At 40.2% G+C, this 26,368-nt stretch overlaps 1 protein-coding gene and 1 pseudogene across 1 annotated transcript in view; one reads left to right on the forward strand and one right to left on the reverse strand.

Moving 5' to 3' along the window:
• Window positions 1-279: 279 nt before the first annotated feature.
• dock1 (dedicator of cytokinesis 1) overlaps window positions 280-26,368 on the reverse strand; it is a 708,121-nt gene continuing 682,032 nt past the window's right edge. The window contains exons 47-52 of the mRNA XM_055150424.1: window positions 22,679-22,816; window positions 20,078-20,223; window positions 18,899-19,097; window positions 13,670-13,847; window positions 8,231-8,379; window positions 280-510 (exon numbers count right to left, since the gene is read on the reverse strand). Coding sequence (XP_055006399.1) covers window positions 415-510; window positions 8,231-8,379; window positions 13,670-13,847; window positions 18,899-19,097; window positions 20,078-20,223; window positions 22,679-22,816 — 906 coding nt within the window. The 3' untranslated portion in view covers window positions 280-414. The remainder of the gene's footprint in view (window positions 511-8,230; window positions 8,380-13,669; window positions 13,848-18,898; window positions 19,098-20,077; window positions 20,224-22,678; window positions 22,817-26,368) is intronic.
• Window positions 9,061-9,177, forward strand: LOC129407950 (5S ribosomal RNA; annotated as a pseudogene).

The raw sequence follows: 26,368 nt of genomic DNA on the forward strand, positions 1-26,368 counted from the left end.
TATTACCACGTGACATCACAAGGTGGAACAGAGTGTTTCAGTTTCAGAGAAGACAGTCTAAACATGCAGGATCTATGTATTTAACTTAACTACATAACTCTGGGTATGTTTTTGATGAGGAAACAACATGATAACATAGATGGGAAAACAGCGTAATATGGACCTTTAAAGTTGCAAACAGCCAGCAATTTAGCGCTGTGTGGAACCTGCTCCCTACCGCGCACATTCAAGGCACCACAAAAAAATAAAAAATAAAATAGAATAAAGGGAGATGAGAGCGGGGAGGTATTCATCTTGTCAAGTTGAACAAGGAATGGTACGAAAATAAAAACTGGAGGAGCTCTAATCTGTGTCCCGGATGGTTTTGTGTGCCTGTCAGTGCGTTGCCAGGTTTGGTCGCTCTTCTCTCTTTGTTTACTGGCCGATGCCGGAGTCTATGGAGGTCTGTTTTCTGGTGGTTTTCGGAGGGGGAGGCGGAGGGGTCTTGCTGGGCAGAGGAGGAGGCATGTGCTGCAAAAAAAAACAAGAAAAAGAGAAAGAATTATTAGCGTCAACGTGTTTTAGTTTCTACAACGACCAAACAAAGGGAAACTGTAACGTAAAAGAAAAAAACACAACTTGAATCCAACAAATTTTGAGCAATGCACCAAACTATTGCTTTAACACTAAACTCAGAATCACATTTTTATAATAAATGACCAAACATCACAAAAAAACATCCCGAGAACCCTGATCAAAAGCTACATTCACATCATCAGGGCAGCATACAGGTCAGATCAGTGGAGAGGTGATTTGAGCAAGAACAACACAAATAGTCTCAATGCACAGTGAAGTGTCTCAAAGGTTACAGTCACTTTTATTAAAATCGTAAAACATAATATTAAACCTATTAAATTTACCTATTTATTTATTTATACCTACTTATTTTTATATGTAGTTTTTATTTGTTGTACTTCAATTTGTGGTGTTGTTTTAATATGTATAGGGTGACCAGGAGTTCCTATTTACCCGGGACAGTCCCTGTTTTGAGCCCTGTGTCCCCTGTCCCAACAGATTTATTCAAAACCAGTGATTTGTCCAGTTTTGCGCAAGAAATGTCTCTAGCCAACAGTAAAATGAGGCAGAAATGGTTATTTATTCAAGTAAAATACAGAAAATTATACTAAAAAATGACCAAAACACAAAAAAATGTGACTATACTGACTCACATGTTGTCATGAATGAGCCGAGTGCAAAACAATATGCACTCATTTCACAATACCTATACAAGAAATGTCCCACATGTCCCTATTTTTTGCAAATCTGATCTCTGCCAACAGTAAAGAGAGGAATAAATGGTCATTTATTTAAGTAAAATACAGAAAAGGATACTTAAAAATGATCAAAGCACACAAAAAAGTGACTATACTGACTCACATGTTGTCATGGATGAGCAAATTGCAGAACAATTTTCCTTAATTATGCACTCATTTCACAATTTTATTATTACCAACCACCGCAAAACAAGTGTGTCCCAGTTTTGATTTTGAAAATCTGGTCACCCGAAATGTGTTTTATGCCTCAAAATGAGCATTAGTGTTAGCAGTGAGACACAAACATCTCTCTGTCTAAACACAAACGTTTCCTCCAGTAAAGTACAGTATTTTCCAGGCTATAGGGCGCGTTCTTAAGCCTCTAACACCATCAAAAAACGACCGCACGCCCCACAATCCAGAGCGCCCTATACACGAATCCACTCGGGTGTCCCAGCACGACTTCAGTAAACTACAAAGCCGCAGAAAACGCAAACACACACGGAGCAGACAGCGACCGCACAGCGAAAAACACCCACAGACACACTCATCACTCCACGCCGACGAGGAACGGAACGGAGGAACGAACCGAAAAAGCGAGTGCAATGTGCCACTTCTAGACACGACTGAACAACTGAGTCACTGCGAACACGCCGACAATCCAGCGATCCCAGACAGCACCCTCCCTACACGCCACAACTGAACAAAGCCCAGAGTCACCGTGAACGCCACAAACAAAGTCCCACTGACCCATCCAACTGTTGTGTTTCCTTTACAGTCCAGTGTGGTTTATTTGTGAAAAAAAATCGGAAATAGACGATTTAATGACAGTGCGTCTTATAATCCAGAGCGCCTAATAGCTCGTAAAATACCGTATTCATTTTATTTGTGTACTTTTTAACATGTTGTCAGTGACATCCACCCACAGCTCCCTGTTCACTGCTTTATCTCTAAATTAGGGGTGGGACTTGATTAAAAAAGGTTTTGTAATTAATTGATCTCAGTTAAACACATAACAATATTTTAATTTTAATGGACGAATTTATCAAACAGTACTCACAGACATGTCTTGAAAAAAACTAAATTGCACTTCATTTCAAAATAGTAGACAAAGGTAAGGCCCCTGTCCAAAACTGAAGAGACTAAAGTGCCATTAAAGCCATTTTACTTTAAGTTGTTTCCTTCTGGACATCGTGTACGTCTTGCAAACTCTTTTCTGCACAGTTTTCAGTAAACAATGCCTTTGTCAATTTTTTTTTAAAATAGAAATTTACCGTCCAGCTGACAGAGAGCGCTTTCATACTCCATAGTTATAGTCGTAACTGTGTGCGTCAGTATAATTGTTGTACCACTGACAAATGTTCGGAGTTATTTGACATGAAAACTGCGATAAAATGGGTTCATATTTTTAATTCATCATTTTCTTTGTAATTAATTAATCAGAATGAACACGTTAATGTCCCACCTTTACTTTAAATGTTTATTAATTTCAGCATGACTCTGTAAAACACTAAAAATAAAACTTGACAGGAAGTAGTGACGCTAACAGTGAGGACAGAAATCTTTAAAGGGATAGTTTGGGTTTTTTGACATGGATCTGTTTGGCATCCCCGTAAGCAGTGTCGTGCCTCCACACTGACTTACCCCCGAAAGCGTCCGGTGAGCTGAGATACTGGCCGTTTTCTGTGCTGACGAAAGTAGTCCGGGAAGTTGGCTGGGGACATTAAAATAAAGCGTTTTTCTTCTCAAAACAACATGTGTTCAAAAGAGCGATACATTTGCATCACAAAACCTTCGTCCTCAAAAAAGTCAGACCTCATAATCACTTGGCACTATTTTCTCTCCGTTCGTATCACTGCGCGCGGCCGCCAGGTAACAGCCGCGCCTGGTTCACTTTGTTTACTGCTCGGAATGTCAGCGACAACATGTCTGATAACAACACCGACGATAAAGACGTTGCCTTTACCACATGAACCCGAATATACTGATGCCGAAATTCACCAGATGGAGTTAGAACGGGCAGAGAGCGAGAAAAGTGGTACAAGTTGAAGCGCGCAGTGGTACGAACGGAAAGAAAATAGTGCCAAGCGATTATGAGGTCTGACTTTTTAGGCGACGATGGTTTTGTGATGCAAACGTATCGCTCATTTGAACATATTGTTTTGAGAAGAAAAACGCTTTATTTTACAGTCCCCAGCCAACTTACCGGACTACTTTCATGAGCACCGAAAACGGTCAGTATCTCGGCTCACCGGACGCTTTCGAGGGTAAGTCAGTGTTGATGCACGACACTGCTCACGGGGATGCCATACAGATTCATGTCAAAAAACCCGAACTATCCCTTTAATGCCATACTGTGGAACATTCTAGGCAAAGCGATAACATCTCCATAGCAACACGCAGCTGGCAGACCCTCCACTAGAAAACTAACAGAGCATCTTTAATGTTTAGGTTGCGAGTGAGTGTTGTAGAGGTCATGACCTACGCAACAGCACCATGTCACTTTTGTTCCCACGGTGATGTTATTGATGTTGCTTCGGCCAGAATGTTCCGCAGCGTCGCATCCCGCTCGTCTATCTCCATGGCGACAAGCGAGGCCGAGTTACAGACGAGACGACGAGGTTTTGAGCGAGCGTGGAAAGTTGATCGCGGGAGCTGGAGTAAGTTATTGATAGTTTTGTTATTTACCATGGAGACACGGAGACATCAATCATCCGCACTACAGCTGACGGGAGAAAACAAGGAAGTTTGGTCTCAAATGCCAAGCCATTAATTCTGCTCCAGACTCCAAGAGAAGCCCTGGAACTTCAGCTATCTCTGCGGGGACAACTTTCAGGAACTTATGTGATGTACAACAAGCTAAACGCCGTGTAAAGGACAAATGTTTTTAATTTGTACAACCCAAGTACAAGTATTAATATCCAAGACAAATGTGAGTTAAGTTGAGATACATTTTATACACTTCAAATCAAATCCACTGCTACTGATTATAACAAATACTGCTGCCTTAACTAATGCTACTACAATTTCCAACGCTGTGACTACTACTACTGCTGCTACTAATAAAACTACTACTACTGCTCAGAGGTGGGACCAAGTTGTTGTTTTGCAAGTCTGAAGTAAGTCTCAAGCCTCTGACCTCATTCATTGCACTAAATTATGCATTCAATTTTGTTTGTTTTAATTTATATTTTGTCTCTTATATATAGAGTAAGTGGTAAGTGAAATTGTAAACGTTAACTTGCTGTTCATACGCAGTTTTTTTGTGTGGAATTCTGTCACCGTTTAAAAGGATTTCGCATTATAAGTACCTTTTACTTCAGCCTAAACCCTTTTAGACGTGATTTATGGGGTTGTGGTCTATGTTTTGTTTTGTAGTGCTGCAAAATGACCAAATAAACTACTACTACTACTACTACTAATAGTCCAAGTCAAGTCCCAAGTCAAAAACAGGCAAGTCTCAAGTCACTGACCCATAAGTCCAAGTCAAGTCCAAGTTGTCTGCTTTAAGCTTCAAGTTATTTCAAGTCTTTAATGCCAAACATTGCTTAGATTTTTGCAATTTATATGAATTTTAAACTAATTTGTACTTAAAAAAAAAAAATCATGGTACATTTATATATGAGCATTTATAAAGGGTTGTAAAAATGCTATTTAATTAAATTTATTTTTTTTAATGTCTTGTCAAGATCTTAAGTGTGAATTAATATGGTCAGAATAGAAAGAATTTAGATTTAAAAGTGTTTAATAACAGTTATATTGTCATGTAATCTGCACTGAAATGGAAGGATCATGTTTTACTGTATATTACTTTATATTACTTTAGTACATTTGAAGACACCACATCAAAGTACTTCAGTTACATCCAAAGTAACAAATAGAAGTGAGATGGACATGTGCCAGTTTGTTCTTGTAAAATTAAACACTTTAATTTTACATTTTAGCATTTATCAACTGAAAAGAGAAAACATATATTTAGGAGAAGCATCAAGACTTCTCCAGTCACGGGCCTCAAGTCCGAGTCGAGTCCCAAGTCTTTGACCTTCAAGTCCAAGTCGAGTCCCAAGTCTTAGTCCATTTTATCAAGTCAAGTCTCAAGTAATAAAAATAGTGACTCAAGTCTGACTCGAGTCCAAGTCATGACTCACAAGTCCCCACATCTGCTACTACTACTACTACTACTACTACTACTACTACTACTACTACTACTACTACTACTACTACTACTACTACTACTACTACTACTACTACTACTACTACTACTACTACTACTACTACTACTACTACTACTACTACTACTACTACTACTACTACTACTACTACTACTACTACTACTACTACTACTACTACTACTACTACTACTACTACTACTACTACTACTACTACTACTACTACTACTACTACTACTACTACTACTACTACTACTACTACTACTACTACTACTACTACTACTACTACTACTACTACTACTACTACTACTACTACTACTACTACTGCTACTGCTACTGCTACTGCTACTACTGCTGCTACTACTACTACTACTACTACTAATTTCTACAACTATAAAACTAACTATAAAACTAGTCTAGAGCAGCTACTATTGGCCAATAATAGTTTTCTTCTTAGAGTAAAACAATTGACTAAACAAAATAATTAATAATTGAGGTTAAAGCTGCCCTATGTAACATTTTGGTTGGTCTGTCAGCTTCTTTGTTCTATGGAGATGTCATTGCTCTGTCTAGTATGTTCCACAGTATGACATTTAACAGCTCTAACTTATTTTTATTCAATTACAGCTGGTTTTATAGCTCAAAAATACCTAGAAAAATGGGAATTTTAACTGTGAGGGGGGTCACCTCTCCACAGATCTGACCTTTAACTTGGTCTGGTTTGGTCTCTATGATGACAGAAAGTATTATTTAACCATACTGTGATATATTTCGGACGAAGGAATAACATCTCCATGGAGAAAAGCGATAGAAAAGCACTTTTAGGGTACAATTTATTCTGGGCCCCCTAAGATCCTGGGGCCCGGCCTAACTGACCTCTTTGCCCCGCCCTTGTCAACGTCCCTGGAAACACAATTGGGCAGGAAGTAGTGACACCAACAGTAGTAACACTTTGTAGAGAACTAGATATTAAGTCTCTATTTGGTCTTTAAGCTGTAAAATCTTTTCTACAACCGTGTGTGCGTCCAAAAGTTCATTCATAAAATACACTTCTTATGTAAACAAAGCTCTCCGGCCTTGTTGTCCCCGCTCCCGTCTCTCTCTCTCTCTCTCTCTCTTCTTCCTGACGGAGGATAGATCACATTAGTGTGTCTGGGGCTGGGGCTTTAGGACGCCCAGAGACAAGTGTGGAGCGGCCAGACTGTGATTTAGCTCCAATGCGCCCCTGATGGATAGGAGGGGAAAAGCAATCATCCAATCCATCAGCACGAGTCCACGCGCCGTCCGAAGGATAAGGACATAAATAAGACTGAGATGGGACAAGAGGGAGAGAGAAAGAGGGAGAGAGGGGGAGGGGGAGAGGAGGAGAGGAGGGAGAGGAGAGGGAAGAGAGGGAAAGAGGGAGAGGAGGGAAGGAGGGAGGGAAAGTGAGATGGGAGAGAGAGAGAAGGGAGAGAGAGGGAGAGAGAAAGAGAGGTAAAGAGGGAGAGAGGGAGAGAGAGAGAGATGGAAGGAGAGAGAGAGACAGAGAATGAAGGCAAAAGGGAAAAGGAGAGAGGAAGGGGAGAGGAAGAGAGAGAGGAAGAGAGAGAGGAAGAGAAAGAGGGAGGGAGAGAGGGAGGAATGGAGAGAGGAAAAGAGAGAGGGAGGGAGAAAAGAGAGGGAGACAGGATGAGAGAGAGAGGAGAGAGAGAGGAAGGAAGGGAAAGAGGAAAAGAGAGAGAGGAGAGAGGAAGGGAGGAAAAGAGAGGGAGGAAGAGAGGAGGGAGGGAGAGAGAGCAGGGAGGAGAGAGGAAGAGAGCGAGGGGGAGGGAGAGAGGGAAGGAGAGAGGGAGAGAAGAGAGGGGAGGAGAGTGGGAAGGAGAGAGGAAGAGGAGAGGGAAGGAAAGGAGGGAGGGAGCAAGGAAGAAAGAGAGAAAAGAAAAAGAGAGAGGGAGGGAGAAGAGAGAGAGAAGGAGGGAGAGAAAAAGAGGGAGGGAGAGAGATAAAGAGAGAGGGAGAGAAGAAGAGAGGGTGGCCAAGAGGCAAACTGAAAAACGTTCACACTACGGCAGCATAAAATATCCTTCATCTACTATTCCAACTATGTACACGACTGAACTAGGGTAAAACCAGTGTAAACGAGGACTACAGGATGAAGAATAAAAAGATATATAAAAAAAGATAACTTGAATTATAAAGATGAGAAGCACCAGAGGAGAAAAAGAGGAGCAAAGGTGAGAAGCAGAGAGAGTGAGAGAGGGGAGAGAGGTCAGATGGCACCGCACACACAGAAGGGGAGAGAGACTGGACTTTTTGCTAAATTGTGCAGATTTAAGTTTTGTTTTGTTTTGTTTTGTTTTGTAGTGCTGCAAAATGACCGAATAAAAAAAAAAAAAAAAATCCAAAATTGTGAACACGTGAGGAGACAAAGAAAGACGCTGTGGCTCAGGCTGCTTTTTCCTAAACTAGAGCGTAAATCCTCGTCAGTACCGAACATTTCACCATGGATATACACGTAGAACACCCCCCACATGATGTCTCTGTCAAAGGATCCTGCATATTACTCTTTACTTGCAATGTAGCAGTTCAATACAATTATTCTGTGTTTAACCTACGACAGTTCTATCACCATTTACACAGAAATTGTCTAAATACGGAGCAATAATTATGAAAGTAACCCCCCACGCACCTATGACCCATTTGTCAAACTTAAGTCTTTCCATAATAAGAACCACGTACAGTATGTAATTAAGAGCGTATATCTCGAGTGCTAATTACTACACCTACCCTGTGATGTGGCGGGGGCGGAGGAGGTGTGGAGGGACTCAGGTCCGGGTTCTCGAACAGGTTTCCGTAGTCTGCAGTACTGCTCTTGACAGGCAGGGGGGGCGGGACTTCATTTTTGTCCGGGCCACTGGTTCCGTTGAGTTCCAAACCTGGACAAAGAGGGGGGGGTTAGGGTTTTTTAAAGTATCGAAAGTCAGATACTAATCGAGACTAAAATTAGTATCAGTAGTAGTATCATTTGAGCAGGTATTGATACTAAAAAAAGTCACGTTCAGAGGACAGAAATGAATCTTTCCTGAATAGCTTTAGAACGTATAAGAAGTATAAGACAGCATAGACTAGTATACACCCATGGAAGACTGTGGAACCTCCCTGGACCACTGAGGGATTACACACATATAAGACCACATGGAAATATAAAAGAAAATACTACTATGTAAAGGGCCTATATTAGGCTATTTTGTGTGTGTGTTTTCTTTCATTCACATGTTTAACACACAAACCAGAAAACACTTTGTTCAACCTTGTAATGTCGTAATGCAGGAAGTGCTCCATTGTGTTTTTAAACTCCTTCACTAGATTCATTTGGTTCATTTCTAGGGGTATAACAGTACTTGTATTCGTGCCGAACTGTTTCGGTATGGGACGTTTGGTTCGGTGCAGAGCTGTGCATGAGTGAATTCTCACAAATTGTGTGTGTTTACATTTGGTCACTACATGTGCAGCTACACGAAGGCTTAACTCTTTAATATTCACGAGGGAACTCGTCTGTGATTGGGGTGACTGTGTTTCCTGCAGCGCTTTATAGTTAGAGCGACCACCTTGACAACAATTGTGGCCATAACAGCTTGTCAAAGCTTGATCCCATCAGATCTCAGAAGCTAAGCAGGTTGGGCCTGGGTAGTACTTGGATGGGAGACCGCTAGGAATGCCAGGTGCCACAGGGAGGCGCCAGTGGCAAAAAAAAAAATGTTGTTGTGTCCTTAGGCAAGACACTTCACCCACATTGCCTAGTATGAAAGTGGTGTGAGAGTGAGTGATGGTGATGGTCGGAGGGGCCGATGGCGCAGATTGGCAGCCTCACTTGCGTCAGTCTGCCCCAGGGCAGCTGTGGCTACAATAGTAACTTACCACCACTGAGTGTGGAGTGACTGAAGAATGAACTGTAAAGTGCTTTGGTTATCTTGAAAGGTGCTATATAAATGCAATCAATCAATCAATTGCTCCCCACCTTGACTACATCCCTCTGAACCACGAGAGTCCTCACAAAAGTACAGTCGTAGCAGCTGCGATCCTCACTTTCGCCTTTTGTCGGCACAGAATCTCTACCCCCTAAGTTGTTTTTTCTGGCCAAAAATATGAAGATTGAGTAAAATTTCATGCTGGAACTGTTAGTGCTGCACTTTACTTTTTGAGTTTTGTTTACTGTTTACGAGGAATTTTAATTCAAATGCATAATTAATGTTTTATAATATTTCACACGCTTGTTGCTTATTTGAGAATATTTGATGTAACTTATTAGTATTACCAAGCAGCACTTTTCATTTATTTTATTTTTCCCTTAATAATTTCAGCCCTGGAATTGCCAATCTTTACTGAAAAAAAGATAAAATGCAGCTGTTAACTTGAAATCTACAGTTTCATGACATCACAAGGTGGAACAGAGCATTTTGAGCTTTGGTGATATAATAATAATAGGGTTACTCAAATGTAAACAAAACAAAACACAACTCCAGGTCTGTTTTTGACGAGGAAACAACATTATAACATGGCTTAAATCTCACAAAAGACAATTCTGTGTAACATAGGACGTTTAATATTGTCTAAATTAAGTGTGTTTGTAATTATCTTCCTGGTATCAGAATCGGTATCGAAATGTTTGTATCGTGACACCAGTAGAGGACACAGCATTAATCATTGAGTCATTCTTGCAGGGAAATCCAAGGCCGCTGCTGAAAATAGATCCTCTGGCCCAATTAGTACAAATCCTTTAATCCCCCAAATAACCATATTAACCGTGGAAGGAATTTTAGGTGGAAAAAATGAGGACTGAATTCAATGGGAGGTATCCGGAAATAATTTGGAGGATTTAGAGAAACTAATTGTGTAGAAAATAGTGGATATTATAAATTTTGTCTGCAAACTTATTTCCAGATTGCATTATATTCACACGAGAAGGTTCGAGGGTACATTTATATGGTAGTGACAGGGAGGGCATCTGGATTAAAATCTTTGTATGTAGGTTTGGAAATAACTGCAGACTATGAATCAAAAAGACAACAAAATAAAAGGTGAATTCTAATTATTTTTGCTAAAATTAGTAAGAAATAAAACAATCATAAAACATTAGAGAACAAATAAATGCCCCATCAGTTTTTACATTCATTTTATTTACAACAACTCACCTTATGTAACAGATAATACTCCCTACAACTGTACAACAACTCACCCTTATGTAACAGATAATACTCCTTACAACTACACAACAACTCACCTTTATGTAACAGATAATACTCCCTACAACTGTACAACAACTCACCCTTATGTAACAGATAATACTCCCTACAACTTTACAACAACTCACCTTTATGTAACAGATAATACTCCCTACAACTGTACAACAATTCACCCTTATGTAACAGATAATACTCCTTACAACTACACAACAACTCACCTTTATGTAACAGATAATACTCCCTACAACTGTACAACAACTCACCCTTGTGTAACAGATAATACTCCCTACAATTTATAACAATTCACCCTTATGTAACAGATAATACTCCCTACAAATGTACAACTATTCACCCTTATGTAACGGATAATACTCCCTACAACTGCGCAACAACTCACCCTTGTGTAACAGATAATGCTCCCTACAACTGTGCAAGAACTCACCTTATGTAACAGATAATACTCCCTACAACTGTACAACAACTCACCTTATGTAACAGATAATACTCCCTACAACTGTACAACAACTCACCTTTATGTAACAGATAATACTCCCTACAACTGTACAACAACTCACCCTTGTGTGACAGATAATACTCCCTACAATGTACAACAATTCACCCTTATGTAACAGATAATACTCCCTACAACTGTACAACAACTCACCTTTATGTAACAGATAATACTCCCTACAACTGTACAACAACTCACCCTTATGCAATGGATAATACTCCCTACAACTGTACAACAACTCACCCTTGTGTAACAGACAATACTCCCTACAACTGTACAACAACTCACCCTTGTGTAACAGATAATACTCCCTACAACTGTACAACAACTCACCCTTATGCAATGGATAATACTCCCTACAACTGTGCAACAACTCGCCCTTATGTAACGATAATACTCCCTACAACTGTGACATAAAAAGCTCCAAAATTTTGAATATCTGTGCCGTCATCTGATATCCTTAACTTTGTGTATTTTTATATTTCTGATTCTTTGATATTTATAACTTCGCAATTTATTTTGAAGTTTTTCTCCACTTAAACTTTTTTCTTCTTCCATTTAGGTGATCGCTCAAAGTGCCGGTGCTAAAACAGAGCTACAAATAGAGCCCTTTTGACATCAATTATCGCCGTTTTTCAGAGCGGCTTCAGACTCGTGTGAGGTGAGACTGCGGTGACACTTCTGCTCAGACATCTGGAGCTGTCAGAGTTTACGTTCACACCAATGTAAAGAAACGCTTCCAATAACAACTATACAGAAAGAGGCTTGAACTCCGAAGAACATATGACGAGAGTGCAGATGTTTCATAGCGCAACTTTGAAGGCCAGACATGTTTATTTCTTACTGTGTGGTAGTTTTTTATTTATTATAGATGTTATTAGAATATTTATACAACATATATTTACTTTACATTTAAGGGTTCATATTATACTATTTTCTGATCTATGTTATAATGTTGTTTACTCATCAAAAATATACCTGGAGTTGTGTTTCTGTTTTGTTTATTACTAGAACTGAGCCAGGGCTTTACCAGGACTGAGCCAAGACTGAGCCAAGACTGACCCAAGACTGAGCCAGGACTGAGTCAGGACTGAGCCAGGACTGAGCCAAGACTGAGCCAAGACTGAGCCAAGACTGAGCCAAGACTGAGCCAAGACTGAGCCAAGACTGAGTCAGGACTGAGTTAGAACTGAGCCAGGACTGAGCCAAGACTGACCCAAGACTGAGCCAAGACTGAGCCAAGACTGAGCCAAGACTGAGCCAAGACTGAGCCAGGACTGAGTCAGGACTGAGTTAGAACTGAGCCAAGACTGAGCCAAGACTGAGCCAGGACTGAGCCAAGACTGACCCAAGACTGACCCAAGACTGACCCAAGACTGAGCCAAGACTGAGCCAAGACTGAGCCAAGGACTGAGCCAGGACTGAGCCAGGACTGAGCCAGGACTGAGCCAGGACTGAGTTAGAACTGAGCCAGGACGGAGCCAGAACTGAGCCAGGACTGAGCCAAGACTGACCCAAGACTGACCCAAGACTGAGCCAGGACTGAGCCAAGACTGAGCCAGGACTGAGTCAGGACTGAGTTAGAACTGAGCCAAGACTGAGCCAAGACTGAGCCAGGACTGAGCCAAGACTGACCAAGACTGACCCAAGACTGACCCAAGACTGACCCAAGACTGAGCCAAGACTGAGCCAAGACTGAGCCAAGACTGAGCCAGGACTGAGCCAGGACTGAGCCAGGACTGAGCCAGGACTGAGCCAGGACTGAGTTAGAACTGAGCCAGGACGGAGCCAGAACTGAGCCAGGACTGAGCCAAGACTGACCCAAGACTGACCCAAGACTGAGCCAGGACTGAGCCAAGACTGAGCCAGGACTGAGCCAAGACTGAGCCAAGACTGAGCCAAGACTGAGCCAAGACGGAGCCAGAACTGAGCCAGGACAGAGTTTGGGCTGAGTTTGGGCTGAGCCAAGACTGAGACAGGGCTGAGCCAAGACAGCTAAGACTACACAAGTTCTGAGCCAGAACTGAGCCAGGACTGAGCCAGGACTGAGCCAGGACTGAAACAGGACTGAGTCAGGACTAAACAAGTACTGAGCCAGGTCTGAGCCAGGACTAAGCCAGGACAGAGTTTGGGCTGAGTCTGGGCTGAGCCAAGACTGAGACAGGACTGAGGCAAGACTGAGCCAAGACAGCCAGGACTAAACTAGTTCTGAGCCAGGACTGAATCAGGACTGAATCAGGACTGAGTCAGGACTGAGTCAGGACTGAATCAGGACTGAGTCAGGACTGAGTCAGGACTGAGTCAGGACTGAACCAGGACTGAACCAGGACTGAACCAGGACTGAACAAGGACTGAGCCAGAACTGAGCCAGGATGGAGTCAGGACTGAGCCAGGACTGAGCCAGGACTAAACCAAGACTAAACCGGACTAGTTGAGTGTGTTGTGGTGTGTGTGCAGTGTGGACGTTCTTACTGGGGCCGGTGAGCAGGCTGAAGGAGAGCTTGGTGCGGGGGGTGATGGGTGGAGGCCCCGGGGAGGCGGAGGCGGAGGCAGGGGCGGAGGGGGGTCCAGGTGACACTGACAGGCGCCGGTCACCTGTCAGCTGGTTCAGGATCTGACTCTTCGGTCTCTGAGGACGCAGGGGACTTATCTGTGAAGGACAAACAAGAAGAGACACTCAAAAACGTGTGCATTACTTTAAGCGCTTTACCTGATTTTTACTGTCTTAAAAAGGCGAAAAACAAAACTAGTTCATTTTAAACAATTTACGGTGGTCCAAAGTAATTCCTCACTTACCGTATGCAATCAGAGAATCCTAATTATTAAGTTATATTCATTTATATTCCATTTTTAAGTGCAGTTTTGTCTTGATGATAAAGTCAATGACAACTACCACTTCCTAACTATCAGACAATAATACAAAACGCTTTATAACGTATTACAGTGCATTTAAGATATTACTCAAATCGTGCATATTTTCTTTTCCACTGACAAGACATTGGTAGGGATTCCACTTGGTACTCACGACGTAGCCTGATTCATCAGGCGGTTTCACTTCGTAGAAACCGTCTGACCTCGCAGCATTAGGATTAATTCGCTCGACGGTAGACGTGTACTTTTTTTAATTTAACCAAACGCTGCTATTTGGCCGTGAGGTATGTAATGCGCCGCTAACGGAGCTAACTGGTATATTAAGCTTTCCCCAAATCCCGTAGGAAAAAGGGCAATAACGTCTTTCCCCTTGATAAAATTCATCAAACATTTATTCCGGCTTAAAATCCTCGATCTCAGGAATCGTTGACAACACTGAATGTACGGCTCTTCTCTGATTGGCTGGTGCCCGAACTCACATTTCTGGGGTTCTTACAAACCGTCTAGTGTATTCTGATTTCTGACCTAGGCGCTGGAGAGAAAAGAAATTGAGTGGAGGCACTAGGTAATAGATAGAAAGTCCCAAGGTTTCAATATGGCCACCCATTCAAGTCAATGGGCCGAGCTCAATGGCGCGTGACTCCAGATTCGCCTTTAGCCCAACGAAGTATTTCCGGTGGCGCTGGGCCGATCGAGCATGTGCAGTAGTGCTCTTTTCTCCCGCGAGCACACGCCAATGCACGGTCTCATGTATCTTGTGATGGAGGAGCTAGAACGGAGCCGGAGCGAACGATTATAAAGACAACTGAAAGATTTTGAGCTAAGAAAAAGTTTATGATCTAAAAATGGGTAAAAATCGCCACAAAATTCGACATTTTTGAAAGTTGTAGGTGCCCTGTCAGACGAACACAAGCAGTTTGTGATTACATTGAGCTCTATGAGAAAAATCCTCTCTCAGCCCAGGACATTTTTTCCGCTTTCGTACCAGTGAGCGTCACTATGTCACACCCTATCCACTTATTTTAACAGATCCATGGCACTGACAGAGCTGGAAATATTAATATCATGACAACACACTGTCAGAAACAAATTAAAGTGTTTCTTAAAAAAAAGAAGCAGCTCAAAATAACATTATGTAAAGAGGGCTTAAGTATTCCCATATATTTAAACAGTCTAATTAACTCCTCATGATGAAGCCTGTTGGATAAAAGTGCCTACGAAGTTCCTATTTGTGGTTGGTAGTAGTTGTGTGCATGGAAGAGCGCGCTCCCTTTAGCTTTGTTATGATGATGAGTGGAATTTGAATATAAAAAGACACGTCCTCCAGGCAGCGCTTCTCTGTAAGACACATTAACCAGCAGCTTTATAATTGCTCTGACTTAAGCAGAGCGCCACGGGACAAAAGGAAAAAATAACACCGATTTTATTTAAAGCACTTGGTTTGGGGAAGGTCTTGTGAACAATGACAAATGAAAATAATGGTTGGAATGTTCCACAGTATCTCAGGTTAACGTTAGGACGATAACACTGTAGGCCAAGTTAGATCTATGGAGAGGCAAGCCTGCATGTAAGTAAATGCTACAGCGATACAGTATGTTTAATGCCGTACTGTGGAACCTTCCAGGCAAAGCAATAACAGCTTGATGGTAATAAGCAGGTGGATCATAAAGGCCAACGCACCCCAGAGCGCCGGAGTTTTGTCTGCAGATTTCTGATATAATGAGAGACGCAGGGCAAGGCAGAGAGAAGAGGAGGAGCAGGAGGAAGAGGGAAAGAGGAGGAAAGATAGAGGAGGAGGAGAGGAAGAGGAGAAGAAGAGGAGAGGGAGAAGGAGCAGGAGAAGGAGAGGAGGAGAGGGAAGGGAAAGAAGAAGAGGGAGAGGGAGAAGGAGAGGGGGTGCTTTGTGCAGGTTATAGTGAGTTCAGTGGGAGACCAAAGTTTCCTGCACAGAGAAAAGCAGGAGAGGAAAAAAGGGAGAGGAGGAGGAAGAGAGGAGGAGGAAGTGGGGAGGGAGAGAAGAAAAGGGAGAAAACAGGAAAAGGTAGGTCTTAAATTTTCAAGCCACAGGAAAAAAATAAAATAAAATGTACTGCAAAACTTGTGCCATAAAAAAAAAGAAAATCCTACATTAAATAGACATATAAATACAAATATTATGTAAAATAAATAAAAATCCCACATAAAATACATTTTTAAAAATCCTGTCCAAAAAAATCCTATGTAAAATAAACATGTAAATAAAAATATTATGTCAAATAAATAAAAATTCCACATAAAATAAATACATAAAAAAAAAAAAAATCCTATGTAAAATAAACATATAAATACAAATATTATGTCAAATAAATAAAAACCCCACATAAAACAAACACATAAAAAAAAATAATAAAAAAAAATCCTATGTTAAATAAATAAATCCTACATGAAATAAATAAATAAATAATTGGAATAAAAAAATATAAAAATAAAAAATAAAATATATATATTTTTTAAAATCCTATGTAAAATAAACATATAAATATTATGAAAACCTAAAAATTCTACATAAAATAAAAAAAAAAAAAAAAAAAAATTCTATTCTGTGTAAACAAATACAAAAAAAATCCTATGTAAAATAAATTTAAAAATTATATGTAAAATTAATGAATAAAAGTACAACGTAAAAATAAAATGTATAAAATATAAACAATATATATAATAAAATATATAAAATAAAAATCTCATTACATGCTTCCGTTCCGCATTTAAAACCAACATGCACACACAAAGCTCCGTATCTCTTTCAGCATCACATCACGACTCTTGATACGTGCTGTGCTCCGGTTTGTGTTTCTGTATCTGCAGGAGTGTGGTCCGGGCCCCCGAGGCGATGCCCCGCTATCACACCACCAGCATACATCCACTCCTGCGCGTTCCTCTTAGCCCCGTTAGCCATAAAACTCCCATTGGGTTCACAACAGCTGTAGAGCCGTATATCTGCGCTTTAATGGACACAGTGATGATGCTGAGGAGACATTAGGATGCGCACAAACACACGGAGCCGTCCCACACAACAGGAGCGCGGAGAATAGAGGCGTGTGAATGCTAATGTGTTTTACCAGGCTAAAAAAGAAACCCTTTCAGAGCAGACGTGTTGATATTTTTAGGTGTGAGTTATATGAGTTTCAAGGTGCACTGGGTAACTTTTCTGGCGGAGGGTTTACCACGTGCTTGTCTCCGTGGAGATGTTACTGCTTTGATTTGAATGTTCCATAGTATGACATTAAACTTAAAGGCGCATTGCGTCTTTTCTGGTGCAGGGTTCGTCAATTATTTTCTCCCTGGAGATGTTATTGTTTGTTCTGTATTGTCCTTTCTACCTTCATGGAGACCAAATCAGACCAAGTTACAGGTCAGATCTGTGGAGAGGGGACCCCACCAACTTTTTCTATGTATTTTTGAGCTATAAAACCACCTATAATTTAATAAATGTAGAGTAAAACTGCCATACTGTGGAACATTCCAGGCAAAGAAATTACATATCCATAGAAACAAGCAGGTGACGGACCCCCAAATAAAAAGTGTTGTGGTGGAGGGTTTGCCATGTCCTTGTCTCCATGGAGATGATATTGCTTTGCCTTGAATGTTCCATAGTATGACATTAAGTTAAAACCTTACATCTAAAACAATTACCGGTGTTTTTATTAGGGCCCAAGCGATATTGGCACTTGGAGACATATCGGCTATCGGTCAAAATCTTGCCGATCTGGGCCGATAGTTCATGTGGGCATGTTATACTTCGTTATAAAGCTTAGACTCTCTATATTATGTCCATTTAATCCAATTCACAGACAGATAAATGTCCTAATATGTGGCGCCGCATCGGTATTTATCTGCGGAGTAAATTGTCTGTGTCTGTGATGTCGTACTGCCCCTGAACGCAACCCCAGAGTCACATTATTCACGTGCGCTTGTTTACACCTGCAGCTGCTGTAAACAGGATGGATTATATTCTTTTTACAGACGATTGTTTTGAGTCCGGATTGAAAGGACACTTATTAATGAAGACTTTTGATGTGAGAGGAGCCTGTAAGAGCTCTGAGTGTTGCAAATGTGTCGGATTTGAAGATACTTTTGGTTCTTTCTCATTGTTTAGCTTCTCCAACACATAAACAGTCTCTTACTCTGAAACTGGACTAGTGTAAAGTGACTATAATGGCCGTACACACGTTACTAGACACACATTGATATGTAAATGAGCTGTGAATAGAGGTGTGAATGATCAGTATTATGCCTATAATTGCAGTGTGGACGCATTTACCACTAAAGGCTAATAGCTGTAGTTTATTTTCTTTCTTTACTGGCTGGAATGTCATGCAAAAATGTCTTTAGGTCGACCTACTGTCTTCAAACATGACTGTAAGGAGGCAGAATAACAATAAATGTTGCCTAAACAAACCCAATTTAAAATCCAGTAGAGCCAGTCCAAAGTTTTATATTATAGTCAATTTATAGCGTTGATTTAAAGTTGATTTATAGTGAATTTTTACGTCACTAAATATATTGGCTTTTATATTGGCTATCAGCATCTTCAAGTCCTGTTTTATCAGTATCATATCGGCCGCAAAATAATCCATTTCAGTCGGGCCCTAGATTTTATTGCTCATAAATTCAACGAAAAACATGATTTAATGTGTCTCACCTTAGCAATAGTACTTTAGTAGTAGTAGTAATAGTAGTAGCAGTAGTAGTAGTAGTAGTAGTAATAGTAGTAGTAGTAGTAGTAATAGTAGTAGCAGTAGTAGTAGTAGTAGTAGTAGTAATAGTAGTAGTAGTAGTAGTGTTTCATACCGTCTCAGAGAGTATGACTGCCTCCGTGGGCTGCACTGGGATGTCAGCAGCCTTCAGCTCTTTGTCAAACACTTCCTGATGTTTGCTGTTTCTTTTCTCTTTCTTCTTGTCCTTTTTGTCCCTCTCGGGCTCCTCTCGGTCCAGTTTGTCCGTAGACTTGGTGTGCAGTTTCTTTGGGAGCAGCGGCTCTAGTGCAAACCTGCGGGATTACAAGGGACAAGGACACAGAACCTTACAGGGACTGCAGCGTAAAGTGCAAGCAATGATTAAAATAGAGCTGATCCTTATAAATCCTCCCGGGATTAAAAATAAATGAAATCTCTGGATGACAGAAAAAAAGTCAAGGATTACTACAAGTTAAAGGGTCCATATTACGTTATTTTCTGATCAATGTTATAATGTTGTTTCCTCATTGCAAACATACCTGGAGTGTATTGTTTCATTCACAGATGTTTAACACACAAACCCTGCATATTTAGGCTGAGTTCTTCTCTCCAGTTGAAAATACACCTTATGATGTCATGTGGTAATACAGGAAGTGCTTCATTTTGTTTTTAAACTCCATACACCTTCACTAGAATCATTTGGATGTTTTCAGCCCTGGAAGTGACAATTTATACTGAAACAAAGGTAAATGGTTAGTCTGATTCATCAGCTGGTTTCACTTCGTGGAAACTGTTTGACCTTGCAGCATTAGGATTCGTTCGCTCGACGGTAGGTGTGTACTTTTTTAAATTTAACCAATTACTGCTATTTGGTCGTGGCGTCTGTAATGTGCCAGAGCACTCAGTGGTGTCCAAGTAATTGTCGGCTTCACAGCTCTTCACCGATTGGCCGGTGTGCGGTTTACAACTTCCGCAAACCATCTAGTGTATTCTGATTCCTGACCTAGTCACTGGAGAGAAATGAAATTGACCGTAGGCACTAGGTGGTGCCAGCTTGGCTAGTAATACGTAGCTGTAAACTTAAAAACTACCACATCATGACATCACAACGTGATATGGAGTATTTAGAGTTTTGGGGATGTAGACAGATCAAGTAATAAATTGTTATACAAACATGAGTGATTGAAACAAAACTCTAAACTCTAAACTACATTTTTAAGAAGGTAAATAATAAATATCATTATAAACACAATATCTGTGTTTCAATTCCTCTATAAAATGGTGAATAGTTTACCCATCAGAGCCGGGCCTGGAGGGGGAGTTGTCAGAGGAGATGGAGGTGACTGAGGCCACAGACAGGGGGCGCTGTGATGAGGGCATAGTGAAGGAGCGCACCATAGAGTGAGGCCGGGACCCTCTCCGCCGCTCGTGTGCTGGAGGCTGAGGAGAAGAAGAAAAATCATCAAGATTCAAGAGAAACTGTGGTGTTTGTTTGGACTATGTAACAGTCTTTTCTCATTCTCAGTAAATGGATAAGGTCTCATGTGAAAGCTCAAAACCTCCAAAATTGAGATCAGATCCAGATCAGAGTGAGTCCCAAATGAGAACAATGAGAACAACTCCTGCCTTCACTTTCTTAAAATGAAGCAAATCTGTCCATATTATCGACCTCAATACAAGGCAGGACAAATGAAAGCTGAAAAACTCCTGATATTTTTATTGCATATTCTGTCTGACAAAGAAACTGCCACAAGATTAAAATGTCCGAACATCAGCTTTGACAAATTCATTGCATTATAAACTCTTCTTGAGCTGAGAATAGAGCGCTGACAGGGCCGATAGGGAAAACCTTATTATCAGACCCAGAGTGTGATTGGGTTTTTCTGTTCTGAAAGGTCACTATAACTCGCCTTTAAATCGCACTGTGGCCCTCTCGCACCGCGGGGAGGAGAGGAGGAAACTGCCCAGGCGAGCAACAATTAAACCGCTGAAGGAGACAGAGGAGGGAGAGAGGAAGAGGAGGGAGAGAGGAAGAGGAGGGAGGGGCCACCAGAGCTGACCTAAGCTAAAAGCAGCTCTGAGCCTCATGACCAGATTAACACAATTTGGACAATCGAAGGCAAAAGAGAAAACAAAATTACAGAAAATTGCAGAAAAAGACGTCAATAAAAATAGCGTGATTTTAGTGATTTCCTGCAAATGTCTGTTTTTCGCTTTAAGCCATGTTATAATGGTGTTACTTCATCAAAAACATAGCTCGAGTTGTGTTTTGTTTCATTCAAGGTCCGTGTATCATTTGTTCTTTTGAATTTCAATTAAGAACGAAAAACAATAAAATGGGAAAACAGTTTGGTATTTCATTATTCTGCTTTAGTCTAAAAAAAAAAAAAAAAAACAGATTTCAACCTCTATTTCCAATATTTAATTTGAAGTTTATTTCAGATAACACCTATTAAAAAACAGTCTCAGTGCCTGTTTCAATTTGGATATTTTATTCTCTCTGGTTTCTATGTAGTTCTGCTGCTAGAAGGACTTGCCTGAAAAATCATTGCAATTTTGAGGACAAACATGTCGTCTTCTTTTATAGCGACGTGTTTACTTCAGCGTGTTAAAAAGTGATTGTTGAACTCCATGATGAGAAGCAAGTAGCAGGGATAAATTTTGTTCAGTTAACACCACAGAACTATAATAAAAATAGTTTTTATTATACATCAGTGGTTGAGCAACAGAACTTCAGAGGCAAATAAACCAAAGAGAATAAAATATGAAAATTAAAATAGGTACCAAGACTTTTTTTAATTGGTGAGGGCCCTAGGTGAACTTAAGTTTGAGGCCTTCACTATAATGCACTTTTTTTTTTTTTTTTTTTTTTTCCTCATTGTTTTTAAGACATGCACATCTCTATTTATTTGAATTATGGTGGGCTGAAAACTTGTCTTATTAGTTTGGTCGCCTACTAGAAAACCAGAACTGAAAGTAGTTTGAGTTTTTTTTGCTAGTACAATTACATTTTTGTTTACATCATTACAGAGTTTTTTTCTTATGATTATTGTTTAAATGTAAACTACTCTCCTTCATTATACGTTATATTGAGAGAAAATCAAATTGCTCTGAGGGAAATTGGTTGGGGGCCCCTCCAGGTTTGGGGGCCCTAAGTGGCCACTTACTTTTGCCTAATGGTAGCGCCGCCTCTGATTTGAAATAAACCTTAAATTAATAGTGGAAATACAGGTCAAAATCTGTAGTTTTTTTTTTTTTTTTTTTGGTTTGACACTAATGAAATAACAAACTTGTTTGTTCTTAGTTGAAATTCAAAAGAACAAATGGTACACAGACCATTTACACATGTTTGAGTAATTATTTTTGAACTATTATTAGTCTGTTTACATTTCCAAAGCTCAAAATGCACTGTTCCAACTCATGATGTCATGAAGCAATAGTTTTCAAGTTAACAGTTACCTTTTACCTTTGATTAAACAGACTGGCAATTCCAAGGCTGAAATCATCCAAATGATTCTAGTAAAAGCGTATGGAGTTTAAAAACAAAATGAAGCACTTCCTGTATCACCACATGACATCACAAGGTGGAACGGTGGAGTGTTTTATGTTTGAGAAAAGAACTCAGGCTAAACATGCGGGATTTGTGTGTTAAACATGTGTGAATGAAACAAAACACAACTCCAGGTCTGTTTGAGATAAGAAATCAACATTATAACATGACTAAAAGTTCACAAGAGTCAATTTTGCGTAATCCTGGACTTTTAAATCCCCATGAACCCATCAACGCTGCGTCAAAATCCTGAAAGCTGTCATCATTAAATTCCCAAAGTTTCAATAACATAGAGACTACAAGTTGAGTAGACAATAATGTGACAAAAAAGTTTCCGGTTCTTACCAAAGTCTTGACGCCGTACTGTTTCTCCACTTTCTCTCGCAGCTGTCTGAAGCAGGCCTCCATCCGGTCGTGAAAGGGCCTCAGCGCCTCTGTCACTTTGTCTCCATGGATACGCACTCCCTCAGCCAGGTGGGGGATCTGGAGAAATGTCATTAAAAGATTAGAGTTGTTTCTGTTCAACAAAAGCAATAAAAATGTGGTTTAGAGACACTGGAATTAAGATAGAGGAGAAACTTTAAATATATGGTTTGTCGAAAAGAAGATATGACCCTCTTATACAACACGCGAAATTTACCAAAATAAAATACCAAAATTTAATCAAACGTTCGTGTAATTTTAGCAACGACGGCCGGATTAAACCAACCAAAATAATACGAACGGTGTTGCCATGGCTTCAATCTCTGTCAGGCAACCCACGCGCTACAAATGGAAGAATAAAACAGCACGATATATGTGATCCTAATGGCTATTCCTTCACCTATGACGCACATAAGGACTCGCTGTTCCTCTTGAGATCTCTACATGCAGCAAGCGTACGGCGCAGCCCAGGACTAACAACAAGAACGTAATGTGAAATTCAATGCAAAGAAACATGCTGAGAGAAGCTCGGCGCTGTCCGTGGTGCCAGATGAAGAGACTAAAAGCTATGGTAAATTACAGACACGTAAGCTTTCAGTGTTGTAAAAGACGACCGATTTCAGGTTTTCGTGGTGAAATGTTACTGCCAGTTAAGGACAAGGTTATAGATGTTTTCTTTCCCATGGCAACAGCAAGAATCCCTGACAAAGATAGAACTTAAAGGGCTCATATTACGCAATTTTCTGATCTGTGTTATAACGTTTTCTTGTCACAAACAGACCTGGAGTTGTTTTGTTTCTTTCACACATGTTTAAACACAGAAATCCAGCATATTTATTAAGGCTGAATTCTTCTCTCAAACTGAAAAAACTCTGTTCCAACTTGTGAACTTGTCATGGTAATACAGGAAGTGCTCCACTGTGTTTTTAAACTCCAAACACCTTCATTAGAATCATTTGGATAATTTTAACCCTGGAATCGTCAATTTCTGCTAAACAAAAGGTAAAAAGGAGCTGTTATTTTGAAAACTACCGCTTCATGACATCACAAGGCGGAACAGAGCATTTTGAGATTTAGAAATGTAGACAGAGTAATAATAAAGAGTTACTCATACATGTGTGAATGAAACAAAACACAACTCAAGGTATGTTTTTGATGAAGTAACAATGAAGTGATGAAGTCTAAAATTGCTAAAAGCTCACAAGAGTCCAGATTTTTGAACATAGGACCTCATTTCCTAGTGAGTGTTGGAGACGTGTGGAGACACTTTTTTTTAAAATATTCCATCCCGTCCTTGTATTTGCAGAGGTCACTGGTGCTAGGACTAGTGCATGTCAATGGCCACAGTTATCCTGCCACTAAAAACAGTCTTACCCACTTAACAAAACACCCAAAGAAAAAAATATTATTACGCCAGACTGTCGATAGAATAATTTTAGAAATAAAAACAATGTTGCATTTGAAAGATTTATGTCTGAGCAGCAGCAGTGAGTTGTACTTCCTGACAGAAAGCTTAGCATTGGCGGACTGATATATGAGAAAATAGTCCCTGAACGTGCGACAATTCATGCGATGCAAGGTTTGTTTTATTTCCAACATTATTCTATCAACACAGACATTTACATCGACAGTCTGGTGTAATAATAGATTTGTTTCGGGTGTTTTGTGGAGTGGGTAAGACTGTTTTTAGTGGCAGGATAACTATGGCCATTGACATGCACTAGTCTAGCACCAGTGACCTCTGCAAATACAAGGACTGGAAGGAATATTTTAAAAAGTGTCTCCAACACTCTGGTTCACTAGAAAATGAGGTCCTATGTCCAAAATTCCGAAGTGTCCTTTTAAACTAGTGCATATGACAGGCTTTCATGTTTTTTTTTTTTTAAATTCTGACTTGGTTTTCTCGGATAGTACATGCGGCAATTTATCGGGAAAAATAAACAAAACACCTCTACCTATGTTGTCAACACTGAAAATTCCACCCAAAATGCAGAGACAATTCACGTTTAACAAAATAAAAGTTCTTATATGTATGTCACATTCGCTTTTAAGTTTTAGAAATTAGACATACTTAATGTTGAGAAGGATAAGACGTTTAAAAGCTCAAAAAGTCAATTCATTAAAGCATGTTAATAGAGCAGGCTTAGGTTTCATCTGAACTCCAGCAGACATTTTACAGTCTCTCTATAGACCGGCCCAGTGTGAGGCGTATGCTATAGCTTTCACTCACTCTGATCTTCTTAACCCTCTGTCCCACGAGGCTTTGCTCTCTCGCTTTCTTCTGAGCCCCTCTGGTCCAGCCGCCCTCCATACAAACCCATAACAACATCTGACACCTCTGACGGGTGAACTACAAGACCCATGATGCAACGCTGTGAAACTACAAACCCCACTCCACTCAATATGTTTACATGCAGCTTTCTACTCCATATGGTCCTCCAGTAAGCCGGGTTAAAAGATTCAGAAAGTCCTTGGATGGATGATTTTTATTAGGGATGGGCATTCGATGAAATTTTCTTAATCGATCGTCGGAAGAATTAACGATCGATTATCGATTAATCATTAACGTGTTTATATTAAAATGATCATCATTATTATTACGATCTGCACTACTAACCTGCATACATAAATTCAACTTTACGACATATAAACCGTAACGACTCTAGAGCCACATCAATCCGTTTGAGATTATAATGTGTTTAACGCAGTTTTGCGCAACTCTCACAAAAACGAAACTTAAAACCGCATCGCTAATTTGCAGAAACTAAGTGAAGATAAAACTACAGCTCTTGTGTCGCTGATGCGGTTCAACTTCTGTTGGATTAAAAGACATGATTCAGTGGAATACAGGTTAGTGTGACCAGATTTGTGTTTGTCAAAACCAGGACACCGTACGGGAGGTGGGAGGTGGGGACTCGTCATTGACATTGTGCGACTCTCACCTGGTAAAACTTTTTCCCACTGGACACCGAAACATATGTGCTGCTTTGTTCACTGTGCACATGGACTCACACTTGTCCCGAACGCAACGGAAAGCGTGGAATTTCTTGTACAAGTCATCGTTAAATACACATTTGCGTTGCAGACTGACCGAGACTGTTTGTGTCTCACTCCTTCTGAGTGCAGAGCTACATGTACGGACCCCTGTTTGGTCACACTACACACAGCAACCTACATTCGGTTTGTCGATTAAAATGAACGTAATCGATGAAATTCTTAATGATCAATTATCGATTAATCATGCCCATCCCTAATTTTTATATCAGATAGTAAATATTTTCAAGGTATTTCACAACTACTATAGAATGTATATATCCCTGACTATTTGAAACTACTTTCATACCTCAGAATTGAATTTAGAGAAACCTAAAATAATGCAAAAAGTACACTCCCACTTCTCTGTGATTGGTTAAAGCTGGCTGTCAATCACTCAGAGCTCTATTAAACAGAAATCTCACAAAAATAACACGGTTGTGAGTCTGGTCAATCAAACGTAATCGTCCAATCTGATTTCTTTACTTCTGTGACACATGTGAATCAAAATCACACTTCCATTACCTCCAATCAGTTTAGTGCATCGCTCACTGATTCTGTGGAAATTCACCGTGTTTT

This window comes from Boleophthalmus pectinirostris, unplaced genomic scaffold (assembly GCF_026225935.1).
Source record: "Boleophthalmus pectinirostris isolate CB_2022bp ecotype Guang Dong unplaced genomic scaffold, ASM2622593v1 HiC_scaffold_14, whole genome shotgun sequence".
NCBI classification, from domain to species: Eukaryota; Metazoa; Chordata; class Actinopteri; order Gobiiformes; family Gobiidae; genus Boleophthalmus; species Boleophthalmus pectinirostris.